Here is a 17,559-nt window from a genome sequence, read left to right as displayed (position 1 = left end):
GTCGCTCTTTCTTGTTTCCCTGTTGTGCTGTTTGTGCAGCAGGAGTGTTTTTGATAGTTACCATGCATGTAACCAATCAACCCAGAGCGCTGTTGAAATCCCAGAATCACATTTGTTTCATCTTTCTTTCCTTCTCAGGTTGGCTTCACTGTCTATCCTTTAGCTTCTTTGGGCATCATCTGTTCTGTATACTAGATGACTCGTTACGCCAATGGCGCAAAGGCCGAGAGGGAGCCAAGTATTGTGAGAATATTCAGACACCGAAGTCAAAAACCAAATGTGCTAACACTCCCACATGCTCTGCTTGGAAGCCGCCTTTTCTCACCAAATCTAACATAGATACATATGATTCTTCAAGAGCAAATTTCAGAGAAAATATAAAGCATGGAAGGCTTTAAGTTGTACTATTGAGACCATACCACCATATCTTCATTTAGTTTCTTTGAAAATCTAAAGGTCTAAGAGGACGGTACATGTGAGAAGCTGTGAATCCACAACAAAAAACTAAACTAACTTCCAAACAAACATTTCAAGTTTGGAAGCCACAAAAAAGCAGCCAAGATCTCTCGTTGTAGTGCAGGTACATGTCCTTAATCCTGCATCCACAACCCATAATTTTTTAACACCTAAATCCACAAAATCCAACCAAAGGAAATCATGGCAGAAACATGCACTGTGGCTTACATCTCCGAGAAGGACTTCTTGGCATTCTTGTGCAGGTTGGACACAAGAATCCTCGCTGCGAGCTGCAGAAGAACCACACATGCACCCTCCTTCACCTAGCCCTTGGGGAGGAGGGGGGCAACACTTGCAGCGCCGCGACAAGGCCTCATTAGATAAACCTTTACTCTTGTAATCTACATTGGTGAATCTATTGATACCTTTCTTTACCATATGCTCATTGAACCTTCGAAACAATATAAGTGGTCGACCTATCAAGACTAACCGTTTCAACTGACCAAAAAGAGAAATCAAAGCTAGCAGAAAAACAGATAATAGACATCCAAGAAAGAAACTTGTATGTACAGCCATGTCAATTGTTGCTTCAAAAGGCCGGAACTTCTTTCACTGCAAGCCCAATACTTTTTCACACGACTGCATGGCAATGTACTTGGGTCAAAAGTAGGCCCATTGGAGCGCAACGAACATATCAAAGTCAAAGATGCCAACATATACGTAGGAAAACATAAAGTAATGATCTTGGATTAAATTTCATCCTAAAACCTGAACACGCATGTTGAATGTACCAAGTTGACAGTACGTCGCCAACTGGCCATTTAATAGGTAAAAAACAAATTAGGTGAACGCTCACACTTATCTTACTACTTTATATTTCATCCTGACAATTAATAAAATCAAGCATCGTCACTTTTATTGCCTCTTGCAGCAGGTTCATTCATCAGAACGTTACACACTGTAATTGCGTCTTATTTACTTATTAAGAAAATGTTCTCTTATCAAATTCTACAATTCTTTTGGTGATGTGAATTTTCAGGCCCCCACTGACTGTAACTACAACAGAACACAATTTTCTCTTAGAGAAGAAGCATACAGAAACAATCGTAGTTCAACAAAAATCTGTCGAAGCTACTGAAGATCTGCATACTCTGTTTCGACCGTTTTAATAGCAGGTAAAACTTTAGTTGTCAGGAGACCTTCATAGTGAGTCTTCTCCAGGTTCACATATTCGGTGGAAGAAACTACCATCAGTATATACATGCTACAGAAGATTGGGTGATCACTATTTGGAAGTACTTATAACCAACTGGTGGCCTTGGATGGAACTAAACCGAAACAACAAAAATAGTTGAATATCAATAAATTTAAGTACGTATCTAGCAGAAGCAAAGGTTGCTGTTCTCCTTCGGAATTAACTACAGTATGTGTCTCCTGAGAAACATGCATTTTATCTGACAAAACACACACCAACTAAACATGTGTTAGCATAACAATATTCAGTTGTTGAACCCTCTGTGCATTGCGTCGACAGCAGATGGAATCAAAAAATACATCATTGTAGTGACAACAAAAACTACAGTCTAGTGTAGCATCATAAGGAAAAACAAGCAATGTTAAGAATAAATGGAAATAGGCAGGAGAGTTATTCTGTTTTGGTGGCATTCTATAATGCATCGGAAATATTTCTTAAAATCTACCAGTTTTAAAAGTAAGTACCAATGCGCAGAGAAATGGCACAATCAATTGCCTAATTCTCAAACATGTCAAGGTCAGTCAATTGTCACACTATCTTTGTCTCCAACCTGTGGGTCAACTTCAGCAGCCGTCTACCGAGGCAGATTGGTGTGCTCAATACAAGTGACACAGCCTGTAAATTAAACATAAAGAGGTGTCAAGAGCTAATATCTTTTGTTTATGGCACAACTACTAAAACCATTATGCCAACAAAATTAAGAACAAAAAACAAGTTGATGTTCTGGTCTTAAATGAAAGTACTCTAGATATCAGAAAGACCGATAAAAGAATGGCCACGGAGAGGAATTAGGGATCAATCAATCTGCCTGTGTGGTTGAGCTAGCTTTGTGTTGTGAACTACATTGAACTACACATTGTGTTGTGAAGCTACTTTCTCGAGTTCAGCGAAACCGCCAGTATGCCAAACCATCTCCGAAACAAACTAATACATCAACATGTTTTGAGTAATCAACAGCTCCGTACACAGCAAGAGCTATCTGAATTTTAGTAAGTGAAAATCATTAACTAAATAAGCTCTTTTTCAAGGTCATGCGATAAGAAAATGGGCTGAATGACCATCATAGCAACATGTAGAAGCAGCAAAAATATAGGCTTGGTGTGTAACTGATCATGAATGTCAACGAACAATATAGCCTGCAGTTCTTTCCTCCTTATCATGGTGGAGCAAAGCCCATAATAGCATATTACTATAAATTGTCAATAATAAGCTCACAAAAAACTATATTTGTCCAGGGAAACTTGGTTTTCAATTTTAAAGTTACAACAGAACACTGAATTTAACTAATCTCATAGTAGTATTTTGTGGTTCGTACCACTGCTGCTCACCGTGTTCCATGGCCCCATGGGAAAGATGTGCGTCAGGTGGGGAGGTGGCCGGCATGCCTGCGGGGAGAGGTGGACTGCGCGCGGTGGCGAGACCCTTTGCTAAGGTACAAAAGGACATATGTTAAGTAAAGGGTTCATGATCATTTAAGTAAAATAAAGAACTACGGAAGGAACTCAAGCCTCTACATAATAATTCAGATTGCATCACTGAACATATGAATGACAGAGAGCCCCAAAGAAATTGGCTTTATCAGGTATATGAATGACATTACGGAGAGAATTACCAAAATTATCAGGTAAGTGACATGATAGAAAGAAGAAGGTGCTCCATGCTTGCTGCTTGAAACTCCATCAACTACCAGTGCATACACTACATAGGTTAATAATAAACTAATCCTTGAATTCCTATCTCGTTATATTATCACTGGATACATACTTTTTTGTGTGGCTAGTGAATGCTGGAATTTTGCTACTACGACGCTGCAAATCTTGTTTTGTTTTTACCGGAGGACCTTATTATGGTTTGAAATGTAGTAGTAGTATAGTACTTCGCTAGTTAGCATCCTATCCTCTCCTCTCAAGAGATAAAAAGAGAAGAAATGGGTAGGTGTCTCAACTGGACATCTGAAGAGGATCTGACCACCACGCTTAAATCAAACAGAGTGGAAGCAAAAACAAAACAAAAAACCTGAATCGGCCTAGAACCAGACAGACTTAACACAGAGGTTAGAGAGGTGAAAGGGACCTTGATGAGCACAAGAGTGGTTTTGGCTGTCAGCGGTGGAGAAGGAGCTTTCTTTGGCTATCAGTGTCGTCCCGGTGGCTGGCCACTGTAGCTCCAACCCAACCTTGACCCAACAGAGATGAGACGTGGTCAGGGAAGCGAAGAGAGGAAATTGGGAGAGGGTGGGAGGGGGCAGACCATGATGCTACTGCTGCTGCTTGTCATGGGACTGGAACAAGGAGCAGCAGACCTTGATGAGCACAAGAGCGGCGTCCATGGCGCCTACCTACAGAGACAAGACGAGACCAGTTATAGGTGACACCAAATAGTCCATCATTTTTATAATACACAACCTCCAGTTATCTAGCTTTCAATAATTTAAGAAAAAAAATCCAATTATATGTATACCACTATCTTTTGCTACCATATACCTCCAATTATATGTATACCAGAAAAAATCAACCTCAAACTGCAAGCACACTCAGTCAGTCTCTGGTCACCGAGTCAAAGCACTGCCATAGAGCAATTCTTTTCCTATCATATACTTCCTATGGCCGCCTCTCCCGCCTCTACTGTTTCACACCCGCTCTCACCGCCACCCTGAAATATAAAGAGGCTGAAGAATAGAAATAGATAGGAAAATATGTTTACCTATGGCACACAAGGTCAACAGATATAGATGAAAATTTGTGTTTTCTATATTAACAAATCTACGACATCTTCACCGACACAACTATATAATGAGGGCACCAATCAAAAGCTAATATATAGTTCAACATATCCACATGCTGCTCCCACTCACCAGAAGAGTAGAGGAGAGATCAAAATTGAGAGAGGGTCAGTGGGGGGTTGAGGGCGCTGGGAGCCGCAAGACCTGCCGTCCATGTTGTCGGTCTGCACATTTCATTTATTTTCTGCAAGAGCAAACCAAACCAAGATAGCATTAGCATGTTGTATCTTACGCAAGTGACCAGAAGATGAGAATGCTTGCCGGCAAAGGGGAGCAAGGAAATAATAACCTGAAAATATCCAAGGAAGTAGTAATCCACCTAGCAAGAAAAACAAAGGCCATGGAATATTCAGTCAGCATTTCGAGACCTGACTTGCCCTCTGGATACATATCTTGAGAGTCACAAGAGATGATCTATTTTACTTGTGCCTCTTGTCAAATCTTCGCAGCCAGCCGAGAACCCTGTATATCTGTTAGAGCAGCCAAAACAGAACAAATACAATTAACTTCGAATTATAGAAGTTGACAATTGCACAGAACATATGTAATAAACTGTCAAAATCGTAAAGTAGGTATTAAAGAAGATAGAATCATGAGTGTGAGTGTACTGTCTGAAAGTGCGTTGATGCCTATTTTGTACAGTGACCTAGAGAAAACTCTAGTACATAAAAAGGAAGGCTAACACATTACGTGTGATTAATGGATGACTTGTTAAGATGTAGGGACATACATTGATTACAATTTTTTTTGCTAATTCAAGCTGTAGAAAACAGATTATCTCATCATTAATCAGGTTATCCTTGTGTAGCCCATCGTTATACGTAGATATTAGAGGTTTCTTGTTATCCAAAAATATATAAATGGTTCAATCTATTTTCAGAAACTAAAATTTCTATTTTGTATGTGATCCACATTACAGAATAAGTGCTAACCTTTTGACGAGTCCTCTGCAATATCAAGAAGCTGGATCCAACTAATGCGCTCGACTTGCTCTGCAAATATATGCATAGTTCAGCCTTATTTTTAGAAATTAGGATTTCAGTCACAGTTGCAACTCCAACACCAAAAAGAATTGACTATTCATTGTATGTAAGTTCAGACAGAAACAAAGAACAATGCTTACCTGATAGAAACCAACAGAGTTGAAACCTAGACTCTGGTTGAGAAGTCCAATTAAGATGCCATTGAGCACTCCAAATCCCATGACAGTCCTTGCGTCGAAAGGTTTGTGCTTAAAGGGCTTCATACATAATGCCACAAGAAGTCAATAGAATAGAACAAAGAGATGCCAGCTTGTCAACATGGTTGCTGCACAATAAAGAAAGGGTGTTCTTATTTGTAGGGATAACATTTCTGCCAAGTTATACATGACTTTCATAGATCAGTAAACTAAATTCGAAATTTACAGGTTGTAGAGGGAAAAAATGGTAGTTATAACATGAGACACAAAATGATACTACAAACAGGGGATATGCAAACGTCAATGATCTGAACAGAAGCTCTAAATAAATAAAGAAACATTAATTCATAAGAACTGAAACTCACTACCTCCAGTTCCATAGACCAATACTCAGTTTTATGTGAGTACAGTTTTCTAACACGTGAGAATCCTTTGATCAAAATGTTGACTACATAAATAAAATTAAACAAGAGCAGTGATTTTTCCATGATGGCATCAGTAGTGCTCACTGGATGTTCACGTTATCTTTCCATTTTGACTGTTGGAGAACTGGAGGTGAGCATGCTTGGACGTTGCTGAAATTTCATCAAACACCTTATAGGAATAAACAAAAAAGAATTTGCACAAGGAAACAGATGAGTTGAAGAGAGAGGGTAGGAGGCAATGGGGAGAGATTAGATTCTACAGCAGGCAGGGGAATAGCCAGGCGCGAATCCTCCTGCCTTGCCATGGCCGGTTGCACCTCGGGGTCGGCAGCTGCCCTCTAACGGAGAGAGGGAGAGATGTAGAAGGAGAGAGAGAGAGAGAGAGATGTAGAGAGGGGAGAGAGCCTGACTGTACCTGGGACTCACCGACGATGGCGCCGGCGCTGTGGACCAGCGCTGCGGCTCGAGCTCATCCTGGGGTCTCCGCTGCACGCGTGGAGATGCTCCGTGGACCACCGATGCGGCTCGAGCTCCTCCCGGGGTCGCCACAACACGCGTGGAGATGGACGCGGGGGCGGGGGCTCGTGGCCAAATGGAGGAGGTGCCGACGACCACAACGACCTTGTCCGGGTTGAGCTCGTCCTCCCGCGGTTTCCTCACGACGGCAGCTCTCGGCACCGCTCACCTGCGAGCGCAGCGGCGACGACAGGGCCGGCGGATCTGCGAGCGCCATGGCTGGCCGGGTGGAGGAGGTGCGGCGGCGGCTGGCCGGGTGCTGCTCCTTCCCTCGCCCGCCAGACCCCCGTCGGCCGCCACCATCGCCTGCATCCAGGCCGCCAACAGCAGCCTTGACCCGACCCCCACCCTCAGCTCACTCCGGAGGCGTCGTCCTCGGCCGCGAGGAGGAGGATGCAGGGGAGCCTGTCCCGCGTGAACCCGGAGCAGGCGTTGGAGATCGGGTTCGCCCGCGAAGCGCGTGGCCACAATGGCCTGCACGCGAGCGATGGGAAGGCGGGGAGGAGGAAGTGGCGGGCCAGTGGAGGAGTAGCAGCAGGGCGGCGGCGGGGCTCCTAGGGCACAGAAGAAGGAGGAGGAGGAGGTGGGAGGGAGCGGCCGGCGGGTGAGGGAGGAAGGAGCGAGGGGCGTGGGGCTGTGGACTGGGGCTAGGGTTCGATGCCGTTTTCGTCCCTCGCGCGGTGCGGTGTATTTTTCGCTCGCGTGGTGCGCTGCGCCACCCACGCGCGGGCGCGGTGCGGTGGTCTTTTTCGCCTCGCGTGGTACCGTGTTCTCGAGGCATCGGTTGTGCCTAGCACTTCTTGAGGCTTTATATGTTAGACAACGTCCTGAAGCTGAAGCTGAAGAAGAGTGTAGCACCTAATGATATGACAACCAACGGAAGGAGAGCAAACACAACCATATCAAATGGTCTAAAGATGTATAGCAAGGCTTATATAGTGGTGAGCAGTGGCCAAACTTTAGTTAGGTAAACCACACGGTGAGCTTGCATGATAGCTCCGAATGGTGAAACTACAGGAGTAACAATACAAGCATGACCAATATGTCGACCGTTGTGTTGTCCAAAAAGTTGAACATATTAATACCCTAGCCGCCTCCTTCACGCCAATTCTAGTGCTTCGTTTCTAACGGCCAACCCATGTAGCTCTCCGTCGAATCGTGAGGCTGCTAGCACATACATCATGCGGTTGAGAGTTGACCAGCCTGACTTTGGGACGACCGACCGGCGCAGAGTACTGGCCCATCCTTTAACACCGTTGCTTCATTTTCCCTAGTAATAATGTTAGCAACACACTCTCTATTCCTCATCAATGGAGATTACAGCCATGGATTCCTCAAGCTTTACCAACACAGGAAGAAGAGGAACACGAGAGGAAGAGAAAGACAGAATGCGGAGGAGGCCGAAGCCATCCAGTTCCTAGCCGAGTTCTTCTTAGAGCCTTCGTGTGTACTTGTAGTAGTTTCCTCGAGGCCTCACTGCAGCCCAAAACCCGCAGCCCATGGCCCAGCCCAAGCAAGAGTAGGTTGGTCGCTAACATTCCCCTTTCCTTAAAATTCGGCTTGACCTCAAGCCGATGCCATGTTAAACCACCTGGATCCCATGGCACATGATTGTCCTTGATTGAAGTGGGATCATGGTGGTAGCCCTGGCTGATGACATAGTTGTCGACAAAATGGACTTGAATGAGGCTGATGTAGTAGTCGTAGCCCACGAGGTCTTGGCCGAGGTAGGCATCAAGGTGGAAGTCCGGACCAGTAGGGACTTTGTTGAAGTGGTAAGTCTGGTCGAAGTAGTGGACGCGGTAGCCGGCTGGAGTGGCAACATTTCTCCTCCCTTCTGCTTCATCTTGTGTGAACAATCCGAATAAACAGAGAAGCGCCCATATGCCTGGGTCCCATGACAATTTTCCTTGACAATACTCCAGACGGCAGAAGCTCCATATGGCAACACAAACAAGGAACTGAAATGGTACCATACTTGTCACACCTTCAGAGCTCACTAGATCCCAAATCAGATGCAATTCCTGTGGGAGTTTACAGCTCACTAGCTCCAAGGTACGGCAGTCCACCAAAAATTTCTGATATAAATTGTCAGGAATAGAGAGCTCATAGGAATAGTGAACTTGGCCACTAACAATCCTCTCACAGTGAATTTTGGCTCGTGCTTGAGCCGAGCTCATGCCAAACCCATATGTCTGCACAGGCAAAGGAAATGCCCTTGAAAGCCCCTTCTCAGTTGTATCTGTTGGTGGCTGCAGCTCTTCCCAGTTTATTCGCTCAAACAGCAAAACTGATATAGCAACATCAGAAGAAAAGCATGCATCTATGAACTTTAGGTTGTGGAGCTCAGATAAAGATGCATCTGCACTTCTGAATTTTGTACCAAATTTGCAGCATGCAGCAACACCAACAACATAATAACAGATGACAATAGAGCTGGCTTGAAGGATCTCTTTACCCATGTAAGGAAGCAATAATTCCTTGAGCTTCAAACTAGAATTTTTGAAATAATCCCAGTCTGGTATCCACGCAATTTTCAATTGGTGACGCTTAAAAGTACACTGAATGAATTGGCTTGTCAGCGTTCCAAAGTTTGCACTTGGCCATTGAGAATTCTGAAAGTTCATATGTTTATTAGGTGATTGAATTTGGAAAGCACGCCTTGTTGGCCTGAACACTGATGGATCCTTTAAAAACCACGCAATTTCCCACCGAAGTTGGTCAGGAAAAATTGAATTCATCTTCCTCACTTCGGCAAGGCCATGACACTTGCTGCATCCAGATGAACACACCAACAAATAGAGCCATGCAATTACCCACTCGAATTGTTCATGATCAGAAAAAAATATACCTCCAACACCAAATTGAGGAATGGCAAACAATACTGTCATAAAACTGAACCAGGTGCCTTGGTAGCTGGGTAGACAATTATGCTGCACCAAGAAAATAACACATGTTGATCGAGTCTGAGGACTTGATACAAGGAAAGAACCGAGAGACCAGGCAATGGTCCATTGAACATCGTCACAACCAATTAACGAATCGCATTCAGCAAAACCAGACGGAAACCAAGACTCCGCTGATGCAAGGTAGATGGGCCAAGCAATTTTCCATTGCACAAGGTCAGAGCCCCATTCACCATTATGGCTTACCATCTCGAATGCAAAATAAGTTCCGACCTCAAAGTCCTCGTCAGATAAGAGCATTCCAAGGGTACCAATTATCTGTTTGTATGGCCAAAACATTCTAGGTCGAAAGAGCTCACAAGACAATTTCCTCTTCTCAGCAAGAACTTGCACACAAATTTCAGAAGAGTAGCTTGTTGCATGCAAGGCAAGACTGATAGCAGAACAACAAGTAACTTCATATGGTTCAGGTTTTAATTGGGGGCAGCAAGCTTTGATTTTCATGCCTCTCTGCAACTTGTCAATCACAAAACTGCCATGGATTGTTCGCAGATGTACATTGCATTGAAATACAGTACTTCCACAAGCAGTCAGAATCTCCCCATGCATATCGTATTCCAGTAGTAGGATGTTACTCTTCTGCCCATATAATTGATCAGGTGGCAGCCGCATACAGTTTCCATCCCAAGGCGATATTGGCAAGCAAACTAGTGTAGTAACCAGTTCAGGCAAATCACAATGAAGGAGCTGGAGGTTGGAATATGCAGGAAACTCACAAACAACAATGACAGGAAGCACACAGGGAATGCTGGCATCTTGTACTGAATTTGCATATTCCTTATAGTGGTCCTGCTGCTCAGGCATGACCAATAGGTCGTCATTCAGACCTTCTGTCGAACACTTGGCCGGCATTGTGACAAGCTCGACGACATCCGATGGCTCGAGGTCAAGGCAGCAGAGTTCGGGAACGACATCGACGGTGACCTGGGACGAAGCTGATGTTGCGGCAGGAGTTGTCATTGACACCGACATGGCGACTGTGTGGCTTGGGCATCGCGTCGAACACGTGGTGTGCACCCCAGCGGAGCAGCCACTGGTTGCAGGGGGGATGAGTGGGTTCATCGCTGAACATGCGCCCGAGATGTCCAGTGCGGAGGTCAGAGTCGAGGTCGCGGCCGCGGGCTTGAGGTCGATGCAGCCACACTCGGTGACGACACCGACGACGACCTCAGACAATTTTGATGCTGCGGCGGAAGAGGCGAGGTCGTCCGCCACCGAAGCAGTTGGGATTGATGTGGTCGTCGACTCAAGGTCGAGGTGCTCGTGGTGCCCCGCCCGCGCAGCCTGTAGCGCCGCGGCAACAGCAGCCGACACCTCCGATGCTACCGCCGCCGACAGCTCTGAAGCCACCCGCGCCGCGATGGCTGCAATACGGCCGCCCAACTCGGCGCGACGCCGTGCCCGCTTGTCCTGGTCCATCCACTCAGCGAGGCGTTGCTGCTGCGGGTCCTCCACCGACGTGAACGCTCCATCACGGCGGGCAGCCCAAGCTGATCCCCGTGACATGGCTAGAGATCGATTATGGTGGGGAAATTTTGTGTGGATTTGCGTGGAGGAATCGATTGGCTCTGAATACCAAATGTTAGCAACACACTCTCTATTCCTCATCAATGGAGATTACAGCCATGGATTCCTCAAGCTTTACCAACACAGGAAGAAGAGGAACACGAGAGGAAGAGAAAGACAGAATGCGGAGGAGGCCGAAGCCATCCAGTTCCTAGCCGAGTTTTTTTTTTTTTGAGAAATAGCCGAGTTCTTCTTAGAGCCTTCGTGTGTACTCGTCGCACATTCTACACCTACCGGACGCACGTTCTTTTTTGTTCCGTTTGTCAATCTCAAGATGATGTGTCGACTCAGTTTTTTAAAGGTGCTCATAGGTGTAGAATGTGCGTGCGTTCAGGATGAGTGTATGAGCGTGCTGGTACTGTTAAAATAAAAGTTGATTAAGAAACGTGACATGATCTATGGCTGAGCTTACTACTACCGGGCGCGTGTTCCTTTTTGTTCCGTCCGATCCATAACAAGTTTTTTTTATTAAAAAGCTTTCAGCAAGTCGATCCGATCAGGGTGCCAAGGCAAAAGTCGATCAGGTGCTACAGCAAGTTTTTTTTAACAGCTTACAGCAAGTCGACCCGATCTTGTTACCAATCGGATCAATCTTGTCACGCCGCCTATAATCTACTAATACTGTTGCGCCGCCGTCATAATTCCTCTTCGACTGCCGCCGATCGGATCAATCTTGTCACGGTCAACATGGACATGGAGGGCGCCGATGTGCTGGTGGACATCCTCCGCTGCCTCCCGCCGAGGAGCCTGGCCGCCATCCGCTGCGTCTGCAAGGCGTGGCGCGCCACCGTGGACGACCATCGCCTCCTGCGCACCGACATCCTCCCGCTCTCGCTCGACGGAGTCATCTACGAGACGAGAGAAATGGATGACGACGCCCAGAGGCTCTTCGCCCGCCGCTCCACGGCGCACCAGATCACCACCGGCCTCGAGCACATCGACGGCAGTCCCGATGAGGAGGTGTTGTTCCGGCCAATGTATGACTGTTGCAGTGGCCTCATCTTGCTGCATGATCGCGTGGTCAACCCAGCCACGCGACAGTGGGCGAGATTCCCCCGCCTCCGCCATCGCGCACGTGCAGGTGCAGCTACGACTGTAATAGCTGATCACGCGGTGTCGCCACATTACGAGGTGTTGCTTATCCCTTGTGGTTGTAATCCTGAATCGGTTGGCGCGGTGGAGTGGCCATCGTCGCCATATGTCATCCATGTGTTCTCATCAAAGACTCGACGCTGGAAGGATAGGTCACTTGTGCGACAAGGGGATGCCACCGGGACAGCTGCCGACATGGATTTATGGCCAGTGGAGTTGTTCCACTCTGCCTATTGGCAAGGGGTACTTTACGTCCGGAGTCAATACGGTTCAGTTTTAAGGTACTTAGAGCATCTCCAATAGCATGTGTACATTTGGATATCTATATATTCATATAGACAATTGTCTAAAAAGATTCCCTCATATAAACATTCAGTTTTGCATCAGAACGTCTATACACAGGGACCATGACAGGTGGACCGTTGCTGGGGAGAGGAAGAAATCATGACTACAGCTGAGTTTAGACAACGGTTTCACATTGTCCAGGCGTGGACATTGTCGAGGTCGATTTAGAGGATGTGTATATTTGGACGACCATATAGACAAGCTGCTGGACGCTTGTTTTGGGCTTACGTCATGAAAAACGAGTATAGACATCCATAAAGACAAGCTATTGGAGATGCTCTTACCTGCTCACTCATCCATGGTACTGTATATACTACAATTTATGTTTACCTTATCGAGAAATTTTCTCTAGTAATATTTAAAAGGGGATTTACTTTTTTTGCAGAATAAACTTGTTGGATGATAAGTACCAAGTAATTAAGTTACCGCGTGGAAACAAAATACTACATTATCTAGGAAAATCTAAGAAAGGAGTGTATGGCGCATTGCGCCCTGGACGATACATATGTGAAATTTGGTTCCTTGATGAATCACATGACCAAAATGAATGGGTATTGAGGGATGAAATCAATCTTCAGCCTATACCGACAAACGATTCAAGTTTCTATGTTGAAGATGCACCCTGGATTTTACAGTCGCGTGATCAGATGAAGCGGCTGTTGAAAAATGCCATCGGCCTTAAATTCATAGACGATAATAATGAAGCATTATCGGAAGATGATTTCGAGTGGGACTCTGACGACGAAAACACTGTTGGCCTTGCAGACTGGGCTCGAGAATCTGACCATGGCCCTCCATACTTTTTGTGTGTTGGATTTCATCCTTATAAAGAAATTGTTTTATTACAGTGGGCCAATAAATAATAGCCTACTATTTAAGTAGCTCGAAGGTTCGTTACCTCGGCAAGGTATCGCACGTGTGTACCGAGATAGAAGTGTCTTTTATATACATCCCATGTTGGATGCGGGACTTACCTGAAAGCAACTAAAGCTAATAATGTCTACCATTTGTGGGACATGTCTACAACTAACCCCAAGTTGTTCTTTGTCCTATTAGTATATTATATACTCCCTCTGTCCTAAAATAAGTGTCTCAAACTTAGTACAACTTACATTAAAATTAGTATATCATTGAGACACTTATTTGGGAAGGAGGGAGTATATTATATTAGTGATAATCTCTTCTCTTGATCATTTCACCTGACATTGTTTCTTCTATGTGCCTATTGTGTTCATAAGATGTGTTGCCCAAGGTGGAGTCGCGTCAATTCTGTTGTGTCACTCTTTTTGTAGCACATTGTTTTTTAAGTAACCTGACTTCATTCCTCGATAAAGGCGCCTGCACCTTTCTGTTCAAGGGATGTGTTGCCCAAGGAGAACTCAACTCATTTATGTTTATTTTAGAAAAGAGGAGATTCCCCGGCCTCTGCATCAGAAAGATGCATACGGCCATCTTATTAACCAAATAAAGTAGTGCCAACATGATTCCAAAGGTCTTCAAAAATAATAAAAAAACACAGAAAGCTCACACAGAGCCAAAAAGGGCTAGAAACACCAACTAGCCAAGAAAGGACGTCACAACCGGCCGACAAAAACTAGATAGGGATACTAAACACCAACTCATTTCTGTTATGCCGCTCTCTTTTTTTCTCCTCAAATTATTTGTAAGTAATCCCATATATGTAGCTATTTCTAAAGTAATACCTTACGTATTGATTGCATAAACCAGAAAGCAAGTATACTAGAGTGTGACATGCACCTTGTTGCGTAGTTCTTCAGTCGTGAGTCAAGCCGCCTCCTTTTGTTTTGTATGTGGTCTATTACCACCAACTGGCTCTTTGTGCGTAATTATCACTTAATTAACTTTCATACAACGTCAATCATGTTTAAACATCTCCATTAGAGTATATGCAAAGGGAAACAGAAAACGACTGTTGAGTGTAAACTTCATCTCAATACAATTGAGCGCAACTTCTTGTTCATTCTTTTTTTTTGCGAGAAAACTTTCAATCTATTCATCTTCAATCATGGTAGTACAACGGACATCAAAAATAATAAAAATTACATCCAGATTTATAGACCACCTAGATGGCCAAAATGGAAAGTTCATAAACTGAAAACAAGCTGGGGCTATCTCTGGTTCTTATTGTTTGAGCTTGTTTTCACTGGTTTTCCTCCTTGGTAACAGCCTGTTCTTCTTCTCCCTTCTTGCTATCGTCACCAAAAATAAGAATTAAAAGAAAAAGGTAAAATATCAACATGGCAGTTGCTTCGGCCAGACCCATCATAACACCAAGAATAACTACCAACAGCGTCACGGTCCTGCAGGCAGAGAGAGGTAGGTCAAATGAGATTATATCAACTCCTGTCAAACAAACAAATAAAAGGAAATTAAGGTAGATTTCTATCAGGTAATTTGTATCTGTATGAATCTAGTTTAATCCTTTGATATTATACGCACAACTCAATGTATTTTGGTGGTCCTGTAGTCGTGCGAATCTTCTCCCTCTTAGCTATCCTTTCACGCAGCTCCTCCTTCCTCTGCTCAAGCAAGTCACGTAGCGCCTTTTCCTTCTGGGTCTGGCGAGCATGCTGGATTGATACACATAGATAATGGTCACTGTACTCTTACTTTGTAATAAGCGCTTATTGCCCTTGGTAAAAAGTTAATAAGAATATTGTCTTGTTTATGTGTATGTGAGCATGACTGTTTATTGGATTACTAATAGGAGATCGATGTTTAACTAGGAAGTGCAGGCAGAAGAGGTGCTTGTTCAACATATCAAAACAGTGTACAGCTACATCAATCTTTCCAATCTTATATGCGATAACAATAATTTGCTAAAGGGATGAGTATGACGTCATGCTCGGATCAACAAGGAAAACAAGGTTGGGTAGTAACATGATTTCATGTAGTACGTTCTGTTGCTTCGAGCAGCAGTACGCTATTAGCTAGGCCGGGTCACAACAAGTACTCCCTCCTCACGAAATACTTGTTCCTTTAGTATTTTGAACTATAACCATGACAAGTACTCCCCCCGTTCCTAAATACAAGTCTTTTTAGAGATTTCAAATGGACTACCACATACGGATGTATATAGACATATTTTAAAGTGTAGATTCACTCATTTTGCTCCGTATGTAGTCACTTATTGAAATCTCTAGAAAGACCTATATTTAGGAACAGAGGGAGTATTTTGGAACTGAGGGAGTAGTATACACGATGATGCTAAGTAAGTAATTTTGCTCTTGCCAATTTCTAACATGCACGCTGCTGTTTGCATTGCACAGAATTCGACTATCGCAGGCTATATAGATCCCTAATCTCGTGAGATAAATAATGAGAAAAATATATTTCAATTCTGGTTAATACACCTCACTGGAGAGCTGACGAGAGTGCATGAGGCTGCTTGGCATGAGGCGGCGTCGCTCCCCCGTGACCGCCGCCGGCGTTGGCCCAGGCTGGAGCAGGGAGCCACCGAGCATCCTCGCCGTGCATCGAACCGCGACGTTGCCAGCCTGCAAACAATAGGTTAGGAATTAAGGATGACAAGTCTGTCATGAATCATCATAGCCTGCTTACCGTAAGTAACTAATTTTGATCTTGTTTCTGCTTATTCAAGAGACACATGCATGTTGCTGTCCCGTTTATCGGTGACAACATCCTTGATGTCGTGAGATGAATCATGAGAAAAAAGATGCCAATTCTGGTTAAGGTACCTCGCTGGAGAGCGGGCGGGAGTGCATGAACCCGCTTGGCACGAGCCGGCGCCGCTCCTCCGCAACCGCAGCCTGCGTTCGCTGGAGCAGGGGGCCACCGAGCCAGCGTGGCTCCTCCATGACTGCTGCCTTTGGCCTCTGGAGCAGGGAGCCACCGAGCCTTCTGGCCGCACATCGAAGCGCCGCCGCCATGGATCTTCGCTGGCTTTGCTTGATTTCACCAGGAGCTAGATCGATTCACGAGAGCTGTATATGCATCTTGGGATTCGCCAACAAGATCGATCAAACGCCAGGAGTCTTTGCCGTGCCCTCTGTTTTTCTCTATTTATTTATTTATTTATTTTGTCTTGTTCCCTTCCAATATTAGAATCTCACGCAAGGTTGTGCATATATGTGTAGTACGGATATGCGCGTGGCAGACTCGAACTCGCACGCATATGCACCTAAGCTAGCTAGGATGTACTAGTGCTATCTCTGCTACCCGAAAATATATATTAGAGCATATGCACCCAGGCCCTCTCTATCTAGCCATCCATTTATTGCTTTAAGATTCGTGCAAATATATTTCTCTTTTTTGTTTCTCCCACATAGAATATATCTTGAAGTTCAAACCTATGCAGCGTGACAAAGCTTTCTGAGTAGAATCTAGGATAAATCGTACAGATTTTTTTGTCAAACATAAATATACAAAATACATTTTGTTTGATTAAAAAATCATATTTTTAGTATTTACGTCGGACAAAAAAATCTGAAAGATTTATCCTAGATTCTAGTTAGAAAGCTTTGCCATCCTGCATAGGTTCCAACTTCAAGATATGTTCTATGTGGGAGAAGCAAAAAAGAGAAAATTTCGTATAGAAACTTAGTTGTATCGCACGGATCTTAAAGCGATATTGGAGAGCTAGGATAGCAGGGCCTGGATGCATATGCTCTAAAAATCCACGTCCCTACCTGCTACCTAAAGAAACGGAGTGTTCCGTCTTTCATCTTACGTCGCCCACCCCCTCGTCCATCCTCCTCATACGACACCCTCCCTCTCCCACGCTTTCATCTTTGGTAACCCCCTCCCACGCTTTCATCTTTGGTAATCAAATAAATCTTTACTAATAATCAGATCAATCTTACCTTTGACAACGCAATAAATTTCCGGACGACAATAAATTTCTTCCTTGCTGTACATGGCAATACAATAAATTCATGGGAAGGAATAAATCACAGTAGGTAATCAAGCGAGGAGCCCGGCGGCCGCCTTCCTCT

The 17,559-nt window shown here is 44.6% G+C and overlaps 2 protein-coding genes and 1 long non-coding RNA gene across 4 annotated transcripts; all 3 read right to left on the bottom strand.

The window, feature by feature from the left end:
• Positions 1–380: 380 nt before the first annotated feature.
• LOC123119923 (uncharacterized) lies at positions 381–1,066 on the bottom strand. The gene is made up of 2 exons (XR_006459078.1): positions 685–1,066; positions 381–596 (listed from the first exon to the last, which is right to left on the bottom strand). It is a non-coding gene; the product is annotated as an uncharacterized lncRNA (long non-coding RNA).
• Positions 1,067–2,090: 1,024 nt separating this feature from the next.
• On the bottom strand, positions 2,091–5,815 carry LOC123124504 (UDP-xylose transporter 3-like). 2 transcript variants are annotated; one of them, XR_006461107.1, is made up of 9 exons: positions 5,617–5,809; positions 5,426–5,485; positions 4,783–4,963; positions 4,566–4,677; positions 4,195–4,363; positions 3,962–4,049; positions 3,785–3,887; positions 3,040–3,138; positions 2,091–2,326 (listed from the first exon to the last, which is right to left on the bottom strand). XR_006461107.1 is itself a non-coding variant. In XM_044545109.1 (6 exons), exons 1-5 carry the CDS (start codon positions 5,737–5,739, stop codon positions 4,671–4,673), a joined length of 267 nt encoding a protein of 88 aa, XP_044401044.1. In that variant the 5' UTR covers positions 5,740–5,815; the 3' UTR covers positions 4,253–4,363; positions 4,566–4,670. The 2 variants fall into 2 exon arrangements, 1 of the variants encoding a protein (XP_044401044.1); XM_044545109.1 differs by lacking the exons at positions 2,091–2,326; positions 3,040–3,138; positions 3,785–3,887; positions 3,962–4,049 and having other exon boundaries at positions 4,253–4,363; positions 4,783–4,812; positions 4,917–4,963; positions 5,617–5,815.
• An 8,764-nt stretch (positions 5,816–14,579) lies between these two features.
• Positions 14,580–16,649, bottom strand: LOC123124503 (uncharacterized). The gene is made up of 4 exons (XM_044545108.1): positions 16,303–16,649; positions 15,958–16,101; positions 15,044–15,174; positions 14,580–14,904 (listed from the first exon to the last, which is right to left on the bottom strand). The coding sequence occupies exons 1-4, from the start codon at positions 16,492–16,494 to the stop codon at positions 14,745–14,747; spliced, it is 627 nt and encodes a 208-aa protein (XP_044401043.1). The 5' UTR covers positions 16,495–16,649; the 3' UTR covers positions 14,580–14,744.
• Between the last annotated feature and the right edge of the window lie 910 nt (positions 16,650–17,559).

This window comes from Triticum aestivum, chromosome 5D (assembly GCF_018294505.1).
Source record: "Triticum aestivum cultivar Chinese Spring chromosome 5D, IWGSC CS RefSeq v2.1, whole genome shotgun sequence".
Taxonomy (NCBI): domain Eukaryota; kingdom Viridiplantae; phylum Streptophyta; class Magnoliopsida; order Poales; family Poaceae; genus Triticum; species Triticum aestivum.
This window is presented reverse-complemented; position numbering and strand designations above follow the sequence as displayed.

Coding starts and splice junctions, on each gene's coding strand:
- LOC123124503 (XM_044545108.1), bottom strand. CDS start 16,494: ATGGCGGCGGCGCTTCGATGTGCGGCCAGAAGGCTCGGTGGCTCCCTG. Junction 15,175..15,957: donor CTCGTCAGCTCTCCAGTGAG/GTGTATTAACCA, acceptor GTATCAATCCAG/CATGCTCGCCAGACCCAGAA. Junction 14,905..15,043: donor CCACCAAAATACATTGAGTT/GTGCGTATAATA, acceptor CTCTGCCTGCAG/GACCGTGACGCTGTTGGTAG.
- LOC123124504 (XM_044545109.1), bottom strand. CDS start 5,739: ATGAAGCCCTTTAAGCACAAACCTTTCGACGCAAGGACTGTCATGGGA. Junction 5,486..5,616: donor ACTCTGTTGGTTTCTATCAG/GTAAGCATTGTT, acceptor ATATATTTGCAG/AGCAAGTCGAGCGCATTAGT. Junction 4,964..5,425: donor TGCAGAGGACTCGTCAAAAG/GTTAGCACTTAT, acceptor CTGCTCTAACAG/ATATACAGGGTTCTCGGCTG.